This window comes from Ixodes scapularis, unplaced genomic scaffold (assembly GCF_016920785.2).
Source record: "Ixodes scapularis isolate PalLabHiFi unplaced genomic scaffold, ASM1692078v2 PGA_scaffold13__105_contigs__length_92229423, whole genome shotgun sequence".
NCBI lineage: Eukaryota > Metazoa > Arthropoda > Arachnida > Ixodida > Ixodidae > Ixodes > Ixodes scapularis.
In genome coordinates, this window is record NW_024609839.1 from 65,476,114 (window position 1) to 65,497,683 (window position 21,570).

A 21,570-nucleotide genomic window follows, 5' to 3' on the forward strand; every position below is an offset into this window, starting at 1 on the left:
CGTTGTTATGTCATTCTGAACCTAAAATGTGGCGCAGCTCCGCAAAAGTATGGCAGCAAGCTGCGTGCGCGCGAGCCCTGTTGAACCTGGCCGAACCGGATTTCCCTTTTCTCTCACGCCTGTTCAACTCCTGCGGGGAGCAGGGAGGGGCAACTGAAACGGCCCGGTTTTAATGCGTCTCAGGAGCTCCCGAGAGGCCTCACGTTCTTGACGTCACATTTTCATTTCTGGCATGGTTGTGAGCATCGCCACTGGGTGGCGTCAGCGCATTACAACCTGGTCGTTTCAGTTGCCCCTCCCTGCTCCCCGCAAAAGTTGAATATGTGCGAAAGAGAAGGTCCGGTTCAGCCAAGTTCAAAAGGGCCCGCGTGCGTGCAGCTTGCCGCCATACTTTTGCAGCAAGCTGCATGCGAGCTGCAAGCTACCCTAATTGGCATCAGTCGAGGAAGTTCAGCTTCCGTTTCTCTGCGTACGCTATGCTTCCGGTGCGGCAAAAATCCACAAGAAGGTGGTGGACTCTTTCTCCTGGACTCACTTGGTGAACCCCCCGCGCAGGCATCGTGACACTGTCCAACCTGCACCAGTTCCCGCAGCAGCCAACGTACCTGCTAAACGTGTCGGTGACGGACGGCGTCTACCTGAGCCACGCCAAGGTGAAGGTGGCAGTGCTACCCTCCAACCGCCACTCGCCGGCCTTTACGCACACCGTGTACGAGGCCGCCCTGCCCGAGAACCGGGATGCCGGCTTCCCCGTGGCCACGGTCACCGCCACCGACAAGGACCGTGGCCATTTCGGGCACGTCACCTACGCCATCCGCAGCGACGACTGCGCCACGCACTTCAGGATAGACAATGCCACGGGTCTGTACTCTTTCGGGTTCTCGCTGGGAAAAGCTATGATTGAGATTATGTTTTTGCGGGGCTTGTTTGTCTTCAAATCTCAGGATGATTTCTAGGAGATCCTTTTTTTGCTGGTTTGGTGTCTTTTATCTTAGTTTTGTTTTTCTTTATCTTAGGTAAGCCATTTTTGTTTAGGTTATCTTAGGTTGGGCACTTTTAACATAGAGGGTGTTTGTGCCACTTAACGGCTGCTATGGCGAGGGAGAAAAAAAATTCCAAGGACACCTAAGCACTTTTTATGAGTTGTGAATTGGAAAGCATGAATGTCGCTCTTGCGCTCCCTTAGCTTGTCTGCAGTGTAGTGGCATGAATGGCCATGTTTCGCTACTGCCGAGGTTGCGGCCACCGACGATATAGACGCCTCAGGCTCAGGTGCTGCCATGTTTCCTCGGCACCAAGATGAGCACTGCACTTCACACAGGCCAGTTAGAACACAACATTTTGGGTCGAATATTGGATATCCCGTACAGCTTTATTATTTGGCGCAGTATGGCCATAGTAGCTTTGCGCCATGAAGCCCGTAATCAACAACAACCGTACAGCTTTATTTCTTTATTCGTTCGAAACATAAATTTAACACCTACTGTCTTAATGAAACTTGGCACACTTAGTGCACAAACTTAGTGAACATCTCACTCGCCTCCAAATATCATTGTCCAAGCATTCCTACTGTTCTAGCGACAAGCGAAACAAATTTTCTTTTGAGGCAGTGGTGAACACACTTTCCTTTAGTGAACATCTCACTCGCCTCCAAATATCCTCGTCCCAGTAGTTCTACGTTTACAACGACGAGCCAAACAAATTTTCCACTGAGAGCAGTTATGGTGGCGGCCATCTTGCTTTTCAGAAAATTGCTCCAACCCCTATTTTGACCACAGCTAGAGAAATGACCCCTATTAACGACTCAATCAATATATGAAGTGGAGAACAGCTAGATGCCCTTCTTAGGTCTGCCCCAGCCCTCATCGCAATATCACCCTCAACATATCGGCTCAAAAAGCAAAAGTTCTGTCCGTGCGCGCTTCTGCCGCCACAGCTTCAAATGCGAAAAGGTGCCGCAGGCTCCTGAACATGAACACGCCTCACCAGCCGAGTGCAGCTGTAGCCTCCACCGTGGTAAGGAGAAACTAGCGCCACGAGGCGCTAGTGGCAGAAAGGCGAACGTACATACGGTCGGAGACAAAAATTGGTCTCGAAAGACTGCCAGATGGCGCCACCACTGTCAAAAGCGTGCGCGCGTGCGCCTTCCTCGTCTCCTCCCCCTCCCCCCGTTCCCCCTCCCCCCGCTTTTTTTTTTCTAGTTTGTTTGCTAGATTGGTGCCGCGCCGGCCGCTGTGAGCGGCCAGCACGGCACCAGTCTAGCAGATGAGCCGCGCGCGATATACTTCACAACAACTGCGCTTCGCGTGATATTACCAGCGCAATAAAATAGAAACAGCACATTCGTTGAAATGTATTTTTTATTGAACCCCATTCAAATGAGTTGCGGTATTTTAAACACGCAAGGAGAACCAAGAACTGTAGTAGGCAGTAAACGCAGTAAAAGTTGTCAAATATGTAAAACAAAATTAATTACTTTAATGTACAAGCTAAAAGAAAAGCACTTATCATTGAATGATCTAAATGGCTCTATAAACAGCTCCCACAAACGAAACTTCTGAATACCCAAACAAACAAATCAACACCAAAATAAAGCGGAAGGCTTGCAGGTGAGCTGCATAAGAATAAACGATAAATAAACTATAAACAAACTCGCTAATAGGCAATGCAATTAAGCAAGAAAGAAAACAACTACTGTTTTGGAGTGACTACATCTCTGACTGTAGGTGCTTTATCGGTACTCTATCCTAAGATATAAACGCGAAGCTGTCAAATTAACTGAAGATTGCTCTGACAGCAACTCACCTGGAGGAACAAGTCCTTGCAGCAACGGATTCGTAACAAGAATGGTGGGGCACGCGTTTTTCCACAAACGAATCTTCCTACAGCTTGCAAACGCGGTAGCGCCCAAGTGCTCGCTGCACAAACGACGCTGGCGCATCTTGCTCGTCAGCAAGCTGGGCAGGCAGGCTTCCAAAGTCCTGGCGATTTACATACGCAATCCATTTCGATGCTCTAATTGAAAGATCGAGTTTCGAACGCTGACCAAAAAAAAAGTTAATATAGAGGTTTAGCTGTCGTCTGTTGGAACCGGAAGAATGGGCACTCCGAGTTCTTTTGAAGAATTGTTACACCACTTCACCGTGCTGTAGACTCGGTAATACGCCGTTATGAGGCACGCAACACACTCGGCAGAATCTCTGTCAAATTAGAGATGTACATCTATAATTATTATAACCGCGCAGCAGCGTTGCACCGTACTGCCGTAAAATCCGCACTTTCGATTTCAACACACGCGGAACGGTTTGAAAGCTTAGAGTGACGAGCAAGCGCAAACAAAACAAAAAAGACAAAAACGGTCGTTTCCCTTCGCTCTTACTGATTGGTCGGAAAATCCCAGAGTGCTTCGCTTTCGGTAGCGAAGACCATATACACGTCGCCAGCGCTCAAAAACGTAGCGGCGAATATGAGCATAACAGTCTGGTCGGAGTCGGCTGGGCAGACCTACGAATCTGCTCTTTGGATGGACGTACGAGAGAGAAGCCAGCGACGCGGCGCCCCTATCGGCCCAACCGGGAACTCCGTTAGCTGCATTCGGCTGGCCTCACTGTGAAACGCCACCTCCTCCGCTAGCGGCGCTACACGCGTTTTTCAGAGCGACCCCTATAGTTCCCGCACAAAGCGTATAAGTAAATTTCTGGAGGTACTGCAGTTAGTCCTCGACTGTGAGACTATTAAAGTATGGGCAACTCACTGAGGGCTTTAAAAACAGGCAAAAACAATAGCCGACCAGTAGCATACACCCCTTGAAAGTTCAGCCACTATTTGTTTTGGTTTACCTCCGCACACCCTGTATAGGCTACTTTAACCAACTTAATCTAAGAGCACGTTTTAACATTTGTATTGATTATTTTAGAGAGGTTTGTATATTTAGTATGCATGAATCTGGAAAATGTTTTTACAGCGAAGCTGTTATACGCTGGGGTCTGGGAAAAAATGGGTCCTCACGTGTCGACAACAAACTCCCCATTGGTTGTGGCAAATATGAATAAATAAAAACAAAAAGAGAAGTCAACTATGAATAAATGAAAACAAAAAGAGGGGGCAACCAGCGTGAGTCAGCCTTCCCTGGCATTATGAGATAGTGAGGTCCTGATCTCTTGTTATCATCTCTAGGCATCGTCCTCGAGGTCATCCTCAAAGTCGTCCTTGAGGTCGTTTGAGAGGTCGTCCTCTAGGAGTCGTCCTCTAGGAGTCACCCTCAAGGTCGTCCTATAAGTCGTCCTTGAGGTCGTCCTCGAGGTCGTCCTCGAGGTCATCCTAGAAGTCTTCCTTGGGGTTGTCCTAGACGTCGTCCTCGAGGTCCTCCTAGAAGTCGTCTTAGAGGTCGTCCTAGGTGTCATCTTTGAGCTCATCCTAGAAGTCATCCTTGATGTCGTCCTAGACGTCGTCTTCTCGGCGTCATCCTCGAGGTTGTCCTAGAAGTCGTCCTTGATGTCGTCCTTGATGTCGTCCTCTAGGCATCATCCTAGACGTCATGAAGATAACAGCTTCACTGGTCCTCCATCTTCACGTGAAGTGGAAGGGCTCTACAATTTTTTTTCTCTGTGTGTATCTATGTAGTATGTCTATTTTTGTTTTCTACAACTTTGTGTACTTGCTGCATCTAACGGGGACAGAGGCATAAGTGCCTTTTGTCTCTAGCTCCAGACCAGGCTTGGCCCGTGAAGATCCAAATAAACTTGAGATCACTTCAGTCTGACGTTGGGTTTTCTTCACTAAGTTCATCTTAGATCAGGTTATTTGAACTCATGTCAGGTATCTTAGGTTATCTTAGTTCAGGCCATTTTAGGTTAGGTTATTTTATCGTAGGCTTGGTCACAGTACCTTAGGTTATCTTGGGTTAAATTAGATTATCTTAGGTTCAATTGTCTTAGGCTTTTCTATCACATGTTTCTTAGTTTGGTTAGCTTAGGTTGTGGTTATCTTGGATTCCTTTAGGCTACCTTAATTTAGACTATTTTGGGTGGACTAAAGCACAGCGAGCTGAGAGAAGGTGCTCCTTGCACAGGTGAGATCTTCACGACCAAGCCCCTGGACCGGGAAAGCAGGCACCTGTACCTGATCCCGGTGTCTGCAACAGACGGGGGTGGCCGCCTCGCCTTCACCATGGTCCGGGTGACCGTGACAGACGTCAACGACAATGAGCCCCAGTTTGCTGTCTCTGAGTACCGGGTGAACATCCAGGTCAACACCACCGTGGGCACCACCATACTCAAGGCGGGTGCCTCCCAAAGCATTTTAGGGGCGAAGCTCCTTAGGGTCTAGCCTTGTCCACATGTCCGGCATCCGTGCTCACATCGGTTGCCATCCCATCTGTCTGTCATGGATGAAACGTTGCATGTAGCCGCTCAACGTCTATACAGGAGAGGGCGCTGCGGTCAAATACGTATAGAATCGCGTTAAACTTTGCATGCATTGGTTCAACGTTTATAGACGATAGGGCGCTGCGGTCAAATGCTCAAATGCATATATAACCACGTTCCATACCACACATTCTCTTTCCGACATGGACCGTTGACTTAAGCAGTGGAGATGCGTTCCCACGGCTTCTAGAGGATCCAAGCTGATCTGCTAGTAGAACCACTGGCTCTGCATTTCACCGACCCTAAAGCAGTAATAATGAAGTTGAAACGCAACCCGGAACTCAGCACTACCTATGAGCAATAAAAAAAAATCAGCATCATCAGCACTACCTATGAACAATAAAATCAGTATCATCAGCACCACCAGAGCTTTGCCCCAATCAACATCATTCACCACGGGGAGATGTTGTGATTTTTTCTCTTGAAACCTCGAAACTAGGAGTTTTTGAATGTCTGAATTTTCAGGTATGAATAAAATATTAGGTATATTCTGTTTATATATGAAAAATGTTTCATCTTTGAGTGTGTAAGCTTTTTAAGCTTTCTGATCCTGGGAGGTTTTCATCTCAAGGCAGCTGCCTCCCAAGGCATCATTTTTTGTTGAAACTGAAAAACTAGGAAGTTTATAGAATAGTTATGAAAAATTTCAGATATGAATAGAGTATTTAGTAGAATATTCAGTTTATATTTAAATAAACTTAATCTGCACATTAAAGATTTTCGAACTTTCTAATCCTGGGAAGTTTCCATCTCAAAGAAAAAAGTGGTGTGAAAAAGGTACCATTTTCTGCTGAAACCTGAAACAAGTGCCTCGGTTGTTGTTTAATATGTATCAAAATAGGTGTGTTCGATTTGTACCTGAAAACTTTAAATCTTTGCTCGTACAAGATTTTCCAACTTCCTGATCTTGGAAAGCTTCTATCCTCAAGGCAATAAGATGGTGGTGCAATGGAAAATGCACCCTTTTCTGCTGAAATCTAAAAACGAGGGGTGTATGTGTAGAGACCTTTTCAGGCATGAATTCAATATTAGGAATATTCTATTTATATTTGGAAACTTGGAATTTACGGCGATGTTGCACAGGCTCCCCTGCACAACATCACCGCGAATCAGTGCACACTACATTCTGTGTTATCACTGCCTTTGTCATAATGACGCAATAAAGGGGCCAACATTTTTTGTTCTAGTGCCTCTCTTATTAAACCAACAGCGGTATCACTAATTCAATGGCACGCATATAATTAGCCAAATTTGTTTAACAATGGATAATAAACATTATGAAACCATAACAGATATGTGTATCGTTTTTGGAGCTTGTAGCTGCCAATTGTTATAAGGCACTGCATAATAATAGTGCTGAAATACAAAAGAATAAAGTACTGATGCAAAGATAATGTCGGATGCTTCTGGAAGGTAACAATAAATGAAATTTGTCACACATGCCCAAAAGTAACGAAATTGAGGAATGTACTAATAAAGCAACGTGCAACATATTTCATTGCTTATTTCTGGTAACTGACACAACGCTGCTCTTGATATAAAAAAGCATATGTGTGAGGTGATCAACCAAGGGGCTTCACTGGTAGTTTTACCGACTTGTCCAGACTGAATTTGACAGATGGGATCATCTTTCTACGTTCTTTGGACAGCACTAGGAAAGTGTGCCCAAGTACTAAAGTAGAAGCAATATACTGGAATGTTTATACTTTGTGCACATGCCAGTGCTTATTCTGAGGTGCTCTAATGAGTTTATTTTCGCGAGCTCAGTATTTCTCGAATTTTTCAAAGTGTGAGTTTGGAGAATAATACGTGGGTACAAAATTTCACAATCTGCAGTGATATGTATGCTATGTAGTATTATTTACCACGGGACGATACACAGTATTCGCATGTTCAACTTTTCCCGAAATTATTTAGGTTCACGAAGATTGAGTTGTTTACAGTGTTCGTATTCTGCTTGCTTCTGTTGTCCTTCTAGGTGCGTGCCTTTGACAAAGACAAGGGAATGGCTGCCACACTCCAATACAGCATCCACGACAGTGGGTCTCTGTCCAACATCACTTCCTTGTTCAACGTGACCCACGACTCCGGAGAGGTCTATCTCAAAGCTCCACTCGAGGGGAAAGGTAAAAGAGGCAGGAAATACTCGACTCCTAAAGAACTTATTGTTTTCAAAGGGGTGGTACAAAAATATTGCAAACAACCTAATTTTTTCAAATCGCCTACGATTCGCAAAAAATAGACCCCACGAATATGTTTCTATATGGTAGCAAATACATAGCATACAGACTTGCAAAAAAAAGAGCCTGCAAATAATTTCAAATGTTCAGCTTTGGCCCGCTTTGCGAAAATCGGAGCCTGCAAAAATTCGAGTTGTTTACAATATATGTTAGGCAGAAATGCCCTGACAACCTGCGTTTGTCAATCAAGATTTTTTTTTTTTTTAATTTGAGATTGAAGAAAGTATATTTGGACATATCAAGATTCGTAAGTCCACTAAGTTAGGCACCTCTAAAGGTTTAATTTTATGTCAAATCTGTCGCTTACTTGCCATCCCCAAGCACCTGACTCTTTGAGGTCACAATCCCTAAATACTGTTAGATTAAAATTAGCTCATACATAGACAAGTGGAAGCTCGGACACAACATTTAGGAGTTCAGCTGGGTTTTCATTTCAGTTAGGTGCAGTAGTAGTGAAAGGTTTGGAAAAAAACTATTCAATATTCAATAAAAAAAATATTTAGCCAAAACCCCTATTCGCTCATTCTCTCATTAACTTGAACTCATCTATTTTGAAATGTCAGTTAGGTCTAAAGATTATCTTAGCCTTTCGCTTGTCTCAAAGTTTTCAAGACAGGCTTTGGATATCTGAAAATCTTGTCAACAAAAATTTAAAAAAGAATGGAGAGGGTGCAGCAAATGATGAACTGGTGGTTCAAACAATAATTAACCAAAAAACAGCGATCGAAAAGAAAAAAAAGAAATTGCATCATTGCATTTGCGCAAGCGACAACCCACAAATAAGAAAAAAAAAAGTCCTGTGTCATGAGCGCGGAAATGCGAGGAGCAGCGTGTGTCTCAGGAACGTTTGTTGTCCTCGAGGCTCACGCCGAGAGGCATTGATCTTTTTGTAAACAAGTAACTGTTGAAAGGTGGCATCCACACGTTTTACCCAGAAAGAACAAGTGCTCAGGCCTGCTTTACGACAATAATTTTAACTTATTGAGCTGGCCAGACATGCACGCCAAGGTCAAACTTGCTATGTGAGCGATTATACAGTACAAAGTTATTTCACCTTAACTCAAGTTGCTAGTGTGATTTTAAGCACGCCACGCAGAGTTGCGATTAATTATTGATGTCTGGGTCAGGAGCAGTAGCATTCTCTCTGCATGCTGCAGTAGACGACACTTGCACCAATTAGATACTAAGTAAGAAACATCTACAAGTACTAAAGCTTCTCACCAGAAGGGTTTAAGTTTGGGTACTAAAGGCCAACTTTCAAAAGTGTTGCGTAAGATGTCAAGTTGGCCTCAAAAGTATTTAAGGTAGAATAACCTTGCAAAAAATGTCTAGGTTGGAGTACTAAACACCAACTTTCGAATGTATTTTCTAAGGTACCGACTTACTCCCAAAAGTATTTAAGCTATAATCAGTGACAGGTTAAAAGTAATATGAAACTCCTCCCACCTTCTTTCCCCTTTAGCAGAGCAAACGCTGGAGTGGAGGTGACCTCCTCTCCAGCATTGGCTCTGCTAAAAGGGAAAGAGGTGGGAGGAGCTTCTGCTTCACTCTTAACTCGCCACTGGCTATAGAGTAACTCGAATAGTGTATCAAAGTTGGGTCCGTAGTAGACTAACGTTCGACTTTCTTCTCGTTCCTGTCAGAAAACAACGCCTACCAGTTCTTTGTGCGCGTGCGCGACCACGGCACGCCCAAGCCCCTGGAAAACGTCGTCCCGGTCACCGTGGTCGTGATGCACCCCGGGGAGCTGGGACCTCGCGTCGACCTCGCCACGTCGCACTACTTCCTGCGGGAGAGCGACCCCGTGGGCACGGTCGTGCTCACGCTGAATGCCTCCCAGCCGCACGAGCACCACGGCGACCCCTCCAGCCACCAGCTGACGTACACCTTCGTGCCTGCCCCGGCGGGCTCGGACCACGAGCTCGATGCCTCAACCTTCAGCCTCGACGAGCGGGGCCGCATGATCCTTGTGGGGGAGCTGGACCGCGAGCGCCAGGCGGAGTACTACCTTGCAATCCGTGCAGAGACGGAGCTCTCTCTCGTTGCGACGGTGGACGTGACCGTGCTGGTGAACGACGAGAATGACAACGCACCTATCTTCGACTCGGCGTCCTATCGCGCCTCCGTCGCGGAGAACGCGGAGGAGGGCTGCGCGGTGGCCAAGCTGACGGCGCATGATGCCGACAGGCTGCAGAAGATCACGTACGAGTTCTACGAGGGCAACGACCCGGCCGCTGACATCTTCCGCGTCGACGCGATCACCGGGACCGTGACGACGCTGGTGGCGCTCGACCGCGAAGCGGTGCCGTCCTACAACTTCACGGTGTCCGCGCGCGACGACGGGCTGCCGCCGCGCTCCGCGACGACGTGGGTGTTCGTCGAGGTCGTGGACGTCAACGACAACGCGCCGGCGTTTGCGCGACCGCGCTACGACGCCGCCATCCTGGAGGACGCGGTGCCGGGCACCGTGATCGTGACGCTAGAGACGAGTGACCCCGACGGGGTCGGGGCCGGGCTGGACCTGTACGTGGTGAGCGGGGACCCAGAAGAGCGCTTCGGGGTCCGCAGCACGGGCGAGGTGTTCGTGGGGCGGCCGCTGGACCGGGAGGCAACGGCCTCCTACTTCCTGGAGGTGGTGGCCACCGACGGCGTGTTCGTGGCCACCACCCAGCTGGCCATCGACGTGCTGGACGCCAACGACAACCCGCCCGTGTGCCTCAAGGTGGGTCCCCTCCCTAAGCTCAGGCAGTGACGTAAACTTTGCGTTCCTCTTCCGTTAGAGTGCTAGCTTTGGCAGGGCGTTCTTTCCGACACGCAGTGCAGGGCGACGTTCGCACCTTTGGGGCACGAAGCACATGCCGAGTTTGTCTCAGCACACAATACGTTCTGCGATACCATTGCCTTTGATGCGATGGTACCGCATCAAAGGCAATGGCAAATTTTGTGTCGTAGTTTGAGTGGCCAGCTCTCGTAAATGCTCTACAGGTCTTTTTGTCAGAGTTGTTCACCGAAACACAGACACGGCAATTTGTCGAAACTTCTGCTTTGCGCCGTCGGAATGCAGGAAGTAGACATTTGCAGGGACACTGGCCGAAACACAAGCGCGCAATGTAGCTGCCGACGGAATTGGCATGACAGGGTGCATCCTTCGAAGGCCTGGCCCCTAGCACGTGCTCCATGCCTTTTGCTGCGCTTCTGCTGTGTACGCGTTCATGGTGCACGAGATGTCGAAGCATTGTTGAATGTAGGAAGCTTGCGCTAGGGGTGGGACAACTGAAGCTTCTCCCTGCTTTCGTTGCCTTGTTGGTGTTCATGGTGTGGATTGTACATCAGTGGCAGTAACGGTAGTGTCACCGGTGCTGCCTTTTCAGTCCAAGTACACGGAGCTTGTGTCGGAGAGCATTGCGGTGAACACATACATCCTGACAGTGGAAGCGACGGATGCAGACGAGAACAGGAATGCTCAACTGCGCTACTACCTCTCTGGCAAGGGCTCGGACGACTTCTTCATCAACTCAACCACAGGCAAGTCGAGTCAGGCTACGTCTCAGCTTTGGCTTCTGCTTTGACTTCTGCTTTGGTATCTGCTTTGGCTTCTTCTTTGGCTTGTAGAAGGCATTTGAAAAATCTTTGCCCAGAAAGTGTGTGGCAAATTAGGAATATATATAAAGTTTGCTAATATTTTATTTATTTCACCACATGGGGAGGGGATGGCTGAAGCCGAAGTGTGGGATTAGGGGTTTTGAGGAAGGGAATAGAAAGTCGCTGTGAGCTGTTGCGCACACTTGAAAAGTCTTGCTGGGGTGCTGATAGGCATCTTTGGGGGGTCATATTGCTCCTAGGTGTGGCTGCCGGTATGGGAAACTGTCCGTCAAGTAGAGGGAATCACCTCGCACCTCTCTTGCAAGGCCACTTCTACACCTGTAGTATTGTGCTAGCATGTAGGCTGGTTGGGGATCTTCGGAGGTATGCTGCTAATGTATCATGATTGACATGTCAGATATCTTGAACAGCGAAGCGAAGGATTCTTCCGAGCTACGCTTCCGTGTCCTTGCCTTTGCCAGTGCCGAAGCCAAAAGTTGCCAGCAGTAGGTATTCTCAAATTCTGGCGGCTCTCAAAAGTTGGCCAGCAGTATTCTCAAATAAATAAATAAACTGGCGAGATGGAGCATGTTCTTTGGTGCCCCACTAGATGACGCTGTGCATTTGGCATGTGTTCTATTAGTATATCTCTCCCAGTCTCAGCGTTGATGTAGTAAAGCAGTGCCGAAGCTTACAATCTTTGTAAACAAAACAAAAAAAAACTTTATTACGGGGAATTTGGGGAACCTCTCCTGAGGGTACTCTGGAGAGCCCCCGGGTTCCTAGGCGCCCTGTTTTAAAACTGGGCTTTGCTTCCTTGTTTTTAACATGGTTTGTGTTATGTGGCCGGCTACTAGTAGCTTTCTGTAACGCGCTTCCTGTAACGCACCCCTGTGGCGGAAGAACGTTGCACAAAAATGTGCGGGTATAAAAAAGCACCAGGGAAAGCATGAAAGTACTCGGTATGGAACCGGGGCGCCTCCGGTCGTGAACCAGATGCCGAAACGACTGTGGCGACAGTGCACACGGTTAAAGCAAGTATGAAAAGCAAGTATGTCATGAGGTGGCAGACATCCTCGCACGCATTTTGGGAGAGGGAAGAGGGCAAACATTTTTTTCAAGAGGAAACGGGAAGACGTGCTATATAGCAGGGTTGAAGTCTGCTGCCGCAAGGGATGCAAACTTCGTGTTCCACTCCCACTCGAGCACTAGCTTTGGCAGGACTCTCCAAATTTAACAGAAGCTACGCATGACGACGGTAGGGGTGCAAAGGGCACACTAAGTTCACCTGTGCAACATCGCCGCGAAGCAACGCACGACAGATTAGCTTTGCCTCGTAACACAGGATTCAATTTATAGGTCGTCTTGTCACAAACATGCGTTTGTTAATTGTTTGACTTATTGTGAGAATTAACTGCCTATATTACGTCTTCCTGAGCATATAACTTGCCTGCACAGACCGCATCGGTAGAGAATTGCTACGAACGTGCGTCATAATGAGTGTCATTAACGAGCGGCAGGTTGGGGGCGTTGCAGACGTTAAGGTCATCTATAAAATTGGAGCCCCGTGGCAGGGCTTGAACCTGGGTGGGTGCCGTGGCAGTCGGCAAAAACTTGGAGCCTGCTCGTCACGTGGGTCCGGACAGCCACTCACACGCCCTGCTGGCTGTCATCAAGGCAGTCGTCATTAGCCCCTCCCCCATCTCCAGAAAACAAGAAAGGGGAAAGCCGAAAGCGAGGACGAAAGTTGTGCCATTTGCGTAGTTGATGTCCTCACCGAAAGTGTGTGCGCGTGCCATACTTTTCACACTTTTTGAGAAGAGCGCGCATTTTCTTGACCGCGCACGGCATTTGCTTTGTCCTGTTTGGGCAGTCCTTTAAGGCCGAATTACAGCCCCAATTTTATGCAGGAAAGATGGTCCTCTTAGCGTCCTTCTCTTTTAAAATATGAGGGTGGGCCGTTTTGGGACAGAGTTAACAGTGGAGACGACATAGGAAAGGAGGAGGCAGGCAGAAGTGAAAGTGCAAAGCCTACGTCGGCTTTTAACAGATTTAATACGACGATAACGGTTTACAAAAAGATGGCGGTTCCATGACAACTGGCCAAAACTTCTACCCTCGACTAAGCAATATTCAGGGTTTTTTTCAGGAAGTGGGCCAAATAGTTCCTGTGGATGGTATGCGTCGCACAGAAAGCCAGGCAATGTTTTGCTGAGACTCGTCTGACATCTGTTGTGAACGGCACTTGCGACGTCCTGTCTGCAACATCTGCCGTGGACGACATTTGCCGCGTCTCGTCCTGACGGCCCCAGGCAACCTCTTGCCGAGGCTCGTCCCTGGCCGTAGACGTTGTCTGCAACACCCGCTTCTTCTGGTGCCTGCCTGCAGGAGTACTTCGGACAAGCCGCCTGCTGGACCGGGAGCGGCAGCCGCGCTTCCGCCTTACTGCCCACGTGCAGGACTGGGGCCAGTGGGACTGGGAGTGCACCAGCGCGGTGGAGATCTTGCTGAGCGACGTGAACGACAACGCCCCCGCCTTCGGCCAGGACGCCTACACTGCCACCGTGGCCGAGGACGTCGACGTGGGCACCCTGGTCGCCAAGGTCCACGCCACGGACAGGGACCTCGGTGCGTAGATGGCCCCTTTCCGCTCCCAACGTGTAGTACTATACAAGCTGTGTAAAAATAACGCACAAAAGACAAGGAACGAAAGGGATATGCAAAAGACAAACTTTTGTTTTTTGAAAGAACTTCCTTTTTGCCCCTTGTTCGTCTTTAAGAGAACTCCCTTTTGTCCCTTGTCTTTTATGCGCGCAACTGTCAAAGTTGGTTAGTTTGGTTTGCAGACTATGGAAGTGCGATAAATTGGTTGTATTTACACCCTCCTAAACCAGAGGGAAGCTTCAAGCTTGTGAAAAGTAAGAAAAAAAAAGATGTGGGTTTCTTTTGTTGACTTTGATATCAGAATAATTCAATTCCAAACCATTTCCTTGCAGACCAGGACGCATAGCGCACAAAACCCAATAAGAAAAAGAACACAGCTTTTGCTCTTCCCCTGGACAAGTTATTATTCAATGTTGAACCCTTTTACAGATGGCAACTGGCAACTTGATCAGAAAGTGGTTGAGAGGTCACTGATCAGTCACTAACAGCAGCGTTGCTGACAAACCACCATTCCCAAACACAAATGGTCATTGCACAACAAACAAAAGGAACACAGGTCATACTTTTCAAGGAGACTGACCTCTTTCAGCTGAAATCGAATTTAAAGAAATTAATTTGGCATAGTTTAATTTTTTTTTATTTTTTTCGGTTTAAATTTGAACTTTAGAACCCTAGCTAGAGGTCAACATACTATTTACAAACGAAGCCTGTATTTGCCCACACCAGGTGTAGGCACTGTTTGTGCGCAGAAACCGGATTCGTATGAGAAGAAGCGTCCGCGCATGTGCCGTGCAGACAGCAGCGCCACCGCGGCATCGAGACCTCAGAGCCGCGTGCCGACCCATATAAGTATTTGTATTAATGCTTTAGCATTAGTGCCCTGGCACACGCACCGACCTTGGACCGGTTTGGAATAGCCAAAGTTTGCAACATTGACACGATATGGTAACACAGCCCCACTGGCTGCGGAGACTGGCTAGCAAACACCCTCTGCAAGCTCCGACAGGTGGCGGGCAGGGTGCGGGCGCATGCTTCGACCTGCCATGCCTGCCATGCCGTGCTTCATGCGCGGTCCTCTTACCACGTCACCGGGTCGTAAGCGCAGGGTGTCATCGCCCCTGTATACACAACCTACACAGCGAAGTAAGGCCCAAGAGGACCGACGATGCTGTTTGCACGAAACTGCCGACTATCCACCGCATGATTAAACGCACGTTCGCTGTGAATACAAACGTGCAATGAAAAGGCCTTGTCGTTTTACATGCATCGTGCGCGCGTCCTCCATGCACACTTTATGTGAACTGATTTGCTTGCACCAGGGAGAAAAGGGGTTTTGAGAATGTTCTTTTTCTAGATCGTTCATTATGACGAGATGTGACGAATTTTGAAAATGACAGGGTGTGTTAATGAGGATTTACGTGTTACAGAATGCTGAGATTTGTTAAGGTCTGATGCGTATGAGAAGTGCTTATGTGCAGACCAGGCATCAAGTTCGGACTAGTATGTGCCGGGTCATAACTATGTAAGGATCTTTCAAACCAAAATTTGCATCTGTTGTTTATTTACTGGGTGCGGACTATAGTTTTGAAAATATGGTAGACATTATTTGGAGTTCTCTGCTGAACTTAGTGGGATGTAAGTTTCATTAAAGTCTGTGTGTCACACTTTTGCATGACACTGTTTTTGGGGACATTTCTTTATAAAGGCCTGCCCGTAAACAGACTCCACGTAACGTTTTCTGAACGAAGTGTAACAGTCGAGCTTAACTCCTCATGCTACGTCGAGCCTTGCATCGCTTGGTTGCCACAAAAACTCGCCGACGATCTCGTCACAAGCGGACGTAAGCTTCCTTGACGTGACTTAAAAAACCGGGGCAGTGTGAATGGTCCTTTGAAAACCTCGGATTCCAACCGCTATGCAGGCTTCAACCGCAGAGTCAGCTACTCGTTCGTGGATTCGGCGAGGGGCCACTTCAGCATTGACGAGACGTCCGGCATCGTGATGCTGAACCGGCCGCTGGACCGCGAGGAGCGCGCCACCTTCAACCTGACGGTGCAGGCGAGCGACCATGGGACACCACAGCTCTCCAGCCTGGCAACCCTGCTCATTGTGGTGCAAGGTGCGGGATATGGCTAAAGAATTAAAACAGGGACAACGCAACCACATCTTTGAAAGATGTGGTTGTGTTGTCCCTGTTTTAATTGTTTTATTCTTTCTTCATCCATGACTTAAACCAACACGCTCTTCTCCCAAGCGTGCGGGATAGACACATCATGTGCCGTACGCCGAGAGCGAGGCGCTAGAACACGTGGCTTAGAAGTACCGTAACTGATTTTGGCAGGAGTGCCAGGTTTTTGCAAAAGATTGGTGGACAAAGTCTCAAGAGGCTTCACAAGACACAAAGTTGGTGGGGCAGATGAATTAATGAGAGACAGATTTTTAGAGTAAAACTTAAAAGGGATTTGTATATTCGGTATTATTCAACGTTCAGCTGCACCAAAACACCTTTGTAACCAGGCAGTCGCTCCCTAGGAAGTCTCACAGGTGCATTTATTTATTTATTTATTTGGTACCTACATTGCCCGGTGGGCATTACAGTAGGGGGATGAAAGAAAGTAACAAAAGCAAATGCACAGCAGAACAGCAACAACAACAAATAACAAGGCAAGCAGGAGAAACATGACAATATATACAATAATATGAGAAAATGAATAACCGCAAAATAACCAAGTCAAACAGGAGAAACATGCCAATATATACTGCAATAATATGAGAAAATGATTAACAGCATGCAGAAGCCACACAAAAAATCATTGAACCGACTACAATAACATAATTTCATCAATAGACGATTGTACATTAGGAAGCTCTACCAGTCAGGCCAACACCACCTGGACAGAAGGCCTCCACACGCGTCATCATAGTCAGATCGATCGAGGCGAGAGATTGGGCACGAGTGCTGCGTCAGTGTTCGGCTGCGGCTCGTGGCCAATCAGCGCGTCGAAGGTCGGGCTCGGGTCCAATAGCCGACCGAGCGCGATCCGACTGTGATGACGTTTCATAGAGGAAGAGGAAACCATGCGGAGGCCATCTGTCTAGGTGGTGTTGGTCAGGCAGCACGTTCTAGTCATTAACTGTCCATGGAAAAAAAAGAATATTTTAGAACGTCTGTCCGTGTGTGAAATTCTCTGATCTTTTTTTGATTACTAGTTCTAAGAGAAACATAATGAGCTTCCAGTAGGTATCTTGACTTATCTATACCGATACTACCGTGATAAAGATTAAACATAAACTTGAGACGGAGGCACTTTCGTCTTAGTTGTAAAGGTTTTCATTCGAGTTAGAGCTTTAATTGAGAGACACTATCATGAAAATTATAGTTATTTAGCACATATCTTGTGACCTGATTCTGAATTCTTTCGATTTGATTTATACATGTTTGCGTGTGTGGGTTCCAAAGAATACAAGCATAGTCCAGAATTGGGAGGACGTAATAAAAGTAGAGGGTTTCTTTCAAATGAGCAAACACTTTTCTGAAATTGCGACACAAAAAGTGAAGGATGCCGCTGGCCTTAGGACATAATAACTTCACATGATTATTCCATCTTAAATCAGCGGTTAGGCGTACCCCGAGATATACTGCCTCAGGCAATTTAAAAGTATTTAAAAGCGAGCAGAATTCATTGCAGCTTGGGTAATGTTTCTAGGCCAGGTGGCACAAGTTACCCCTTCCCCCCGCCAATACCAATACCATCCATCCGTCCATTGCTCCAGACGTCAACGACAACCCGCCTGAGTTCTCGCGCAAGTTCTACCACGCCGTCGTCTCGGAGGCCTCTGCCGTGGGTGTCGAGGTGCTCAAGGTGCTGGCGACCAGCCGGGACAGCGGGCTGAACGCGGAGGTGACCTACTTCTTCAGCGCTGGCAACGAGCTGGGCCACTTCAGCATCGACGCAAAGACAGGTCAGTGCTCTTTTGGCCGTTTATAGAGAGCTTGCTATTGGATGGCATATGGCTGTTCATCTGGGATCACATGGTTGGCGGGCAGTATATTAGGTAGTGTTTTGTAAATATTTGAGTTTTCGAATAGTAGTTTTGAATAATACGTTATTCGATATTAGCTTCGGGGTGAACTGTAATATTCATACCTTTCGAAGTGTTGATCGCGACGGGATAGCCCCGTTGGGTGCGCTTCTCACCGAGCACCTGTGCACTGTGGGGAAGCAATACCTGCGAAGCTCGCGCGCTCCGCAGGTATTGCTTTCCCGCAGTGCACAGGTGTTCATTGAGAAGCGCACTCAACGGGGCTCACCCGCCACTGACAGCCCACATTCATCATTCATGCTTTTTTTTAGGGGCGAAGCTCCGTAGAATTTAGCCTTGTCCGTCCGATGTCCGTACTCAGATCAATCTTGCTGGTGCTCGTGAGCTCACATGCTCACGTGCTCTTGTAGGGAAAAAAGAAAATTATGAAAAAAAAATAAATAAATAAATGTTTGCGCAGTCAACGGGATTTTACGCTATGAGGGGAGACCCCATTGGATTTCTAGACCATTGCCTTAACCACTCGGCTACGACTGCGGGACGAGTAGGGGGCTCTGAGATGTGGTAGTAACTTAAGAGCTGGGGATGTCGTGGATGAAACTTTGCATGTAGCCGCTCAACGTCTATACAGGAGAGGGCGCTGCGGTCAAATGCGTATATAATCGCGTTAAACTTTGCATGCATTGGCTCAACGTTTATAGACGAGAGGGCGCTGCGGTCAAGTGCTCAAATGCGTATATAACCACGTTCCATACCACACATTATCTTTCTGACATGGATGAAAACAAACGAAAGGCTCAGCATGCTGTGGCTCAGCGTCTACGCAGACAAGCACCACCAGTGCTTCGGCCCAATCAACATCATTCACCACATGGAGATGTGGTGATTTTTTTTTTCATCAAATTTTGAAATAGGGAAAACAATATTTGCATATAGCAAGCAGATTTATAAATCCCTTCGATAAGGATTAGGGTGACCACCCGTCCCGCGACTCGCGGGACTGTCCCGCATTGAGGGCTCGTGTCCCACGTGCCGTGAGAAAGTCCCAAATCTACAAAATGTCCCGCATTTCACACTGTCGTAAAATTCACTCCGCAACTCACGGTGCTGCCGAAACATGGGGCACGGGGAAGTGAGGAGGTCGCAAGTAATTGTGTGAATCGAAAAGGTACGCCATGCTCTATGATCTATCCAAGCATTGCGGTAAGCGACCGACGTTCTTGCAAGAGGACCGACGTGCATGCGCCGTTGTGCCTCTCCCTTTGGTGGGAAAATATTGTACGAAAAAGTTCTCGCCAAAACTTCAAATATAAATAGGGTTCTGAGTTTTCGGTTTAAAACCGATAAAAACCGATAAAAGTATGCCGAATCCATTTTCGGAAATTCGGTTTTAACCGAAAAAGGTCAGTTTTTAGGTTCGGCACTTCCGATTTAAACCAATAAAAACCGATAAAAGTATGTCGATTCCATTTTTTTAAATTCAGTTTTAACCGGATAAGGTCACTTTGACCTTCATTCGTACAGCAGAGCCGTGGCGAAAAAGTGGACCGACAGTGTCTATCGAAACGAGTCCGAATGTATGGGATACACGGATGCCATCACGACGTTTTGGTTTAATGTATGCATCATCAATCGAAACGTGATGTGCGAAATGCCCCATGACTCCACCATGGATGTAGGAATTTCCTGAAGGGGGGGGGTCAGGTGTTGGTCAGTGTAGCATAGGTTTAGGAACCCCCGCCCCTCTTCTTCGTTTTACGTTCTAAATTTTACGCATGCAGAAATCAAGAGGGGGGTCAGAACATCCGGACCCCCCCTCCAATTCCGCCCCTGTGTATGAGCACGTTTTCAAACTCGTTGTAAGGAAGACTGACTTGATGCAAGCTCTGCATGTGGTGTTGTGCTTCAAAACGTTGCACCGTGTCTCTTTTGGTGGTCACAATTGGTTGATTAATCGGCCGATCTTGGCTCAGGCAGCGCTCCATCTCATCAACCTGCCCGTGTCCAGTGTTAGCGTTGAGAGAGCATTTTCGAAGCTCAGGGCCATATTAACAGTAAATAAAGAGTGCGAATCAACGAGAACATGCGAAAGTACGCGTGTGTGTACTATAATAAGATAACGTAATCCGGATGTGCAGAAGGTAAAGTTCCATGTTTTTGGGCATAGGATTCATATATAACTTGTCTGTACTTCTGTGTTTTTTGTTCTTTTTTTGTTTTTTTTACAGTTGCACAGATTTGCCAAATAAAGTGTCAATTTCTTTTTCAATGCATCTGTGCCGCTATTCTTTGAGTGATCACAAATATCAGAGCTACAAGGATCATCATATCCGGTGTACGTTGATGTTTATTTCATATTCACCGAAAAAAGCCGATTAAATTTTGTGGAAATAAATATACGCCGAAAAAAGCGAAAATATGATTTTAAAATAAACACCGAAAAAAGTACGCCGAATTTTGAAAAAATAGAAACCGAAAACGCGGAACCCTAAAGATAAAATATTGTTATTATTTTCAAATTGCCGTGCCAATGCGAAAGGTGTGCTGTGGATTTATTTTTTTTTAGTGAAGGCAGGCACACATGCAACGGTGGAAAAAGAACATTATGTTAAAAATTTGTGTAGCACCATGCCAGTGTGAAAGGTTTGCTGTGGATTTTTTTTCCTTTTTTTTTTAGTGAAGGCAGCCACACATGCAACGGTCGAAAAAGAACATAATGTTAAAAATTTGTGTAGCACCATGCCAATGCGAAAGGTTTGCTGTGGATTTCTTTTTCTTTTTTTTTAGTGAAGGCAGCCACACATGCAACAGTCGAAAAAGAACATAATGTTAAAAATTTGTGTAGCACCATGCCAGTGCGAAAGGTTTGCTGTGGATTTTTTTTTTTTTCTTTAGTGAAGGCAGTTAGCTACACATGCAACGGTTAAAAAAAAACATAATGTTACAAATTTGTGTAGGATCATGTTGATATAAGTAAGCATGGACAGGAAACAATAAGCAGAAAAATATTTATTGTTTCGTATTTCCATTTGATGCATTGAGTTCTGGTACAGTCGATTTTTATGTTTTCAACTTCGGCACATGTAATACCATCTTTGGCATTCAAAATAATCTATCGCTGGTAGTGAAAATTATTTGAGCTTAATTGCTGCAATACAATTAGCAGGTGTATAAACAGTACGGGATAATAAATGTGTTAACAGAGCCTTGGTTTGTTGTGTGCGTCTTAATAAATCCCCCCTCTGCCCCGCGTGTCCCGCATTTCGCTAGCAGGAAGGTGGTTACCCTAATAAGGATAGCTGCAACAAATCTCTCAATTACATGCCACATTCATATATATAGTTACAATGAAATTAACTTTTTTATTTATTTATTTATTTATTTGATACGTGCCCACAAACAGCATGACGCCTTCAGCGTGGTGCACAAAAGGAAACGAAGCAAAGGAAGTATGTGAAAATAGGTTAAAAAAAAAGCAAAGAAAAGAAAGAAAAAGCAAAAAAGAAAAAAGAGAAATTAACAGATATTATACATGATTGTATAATACATGACTCTACAACACAAAGAAGTACACTCAGGTTTTGGACAAATTTTTCACAGCTCGGGCAAAAGTA

At 46.5% G+C, this 21,570-nt stretch overlaps 1 protein-coding gene across 3 annotated transcripts in view; it reads left to right on the top strand.

The window, feature by feature from the left end:
- The window catches only part of LOC121835550 (fat-like cadherin-related tumor suppressor homolog), a 123,376-nt gene that overhangs the window by 45,272 nt on the left and 56,534 nt on the right, over nt 1-21,570 (top strand). For all 3 annotated transcript variants that reach the window (XM_042289932.1, XM_042289933.1, XM_042289934.1), the window contains exons 17-24: nt 556-861; nt 5,072-5,280; nt 7,405-7,552; nt 9,310-10,388; nt 11,038-11,191; nt 13,637-13,876; nt 15,834-16,031; nt 17,687-17,875. In XM_042289932.1, coding sequence (XP_042145866.1) covers nt 556-861; nt 5,072-5,280; nt 7,405-7,552; nt 9,310-10,388; nt 11,038-11,191; nt 13,637-13,876; nt 15,834-16,031; nt 17,687-17,875 — 2,523 coding nt within the window. The remainder of the gene's footprint in view (nt 1-555; nt 862-5,071; nt 5,281-7,404; nt 7,553-9,309; nt 10,389-11,037; nt 11,192-13,636; nt 13,877-15,833; nt 16,032-17,686; nt 17,876-21,570) is intronic.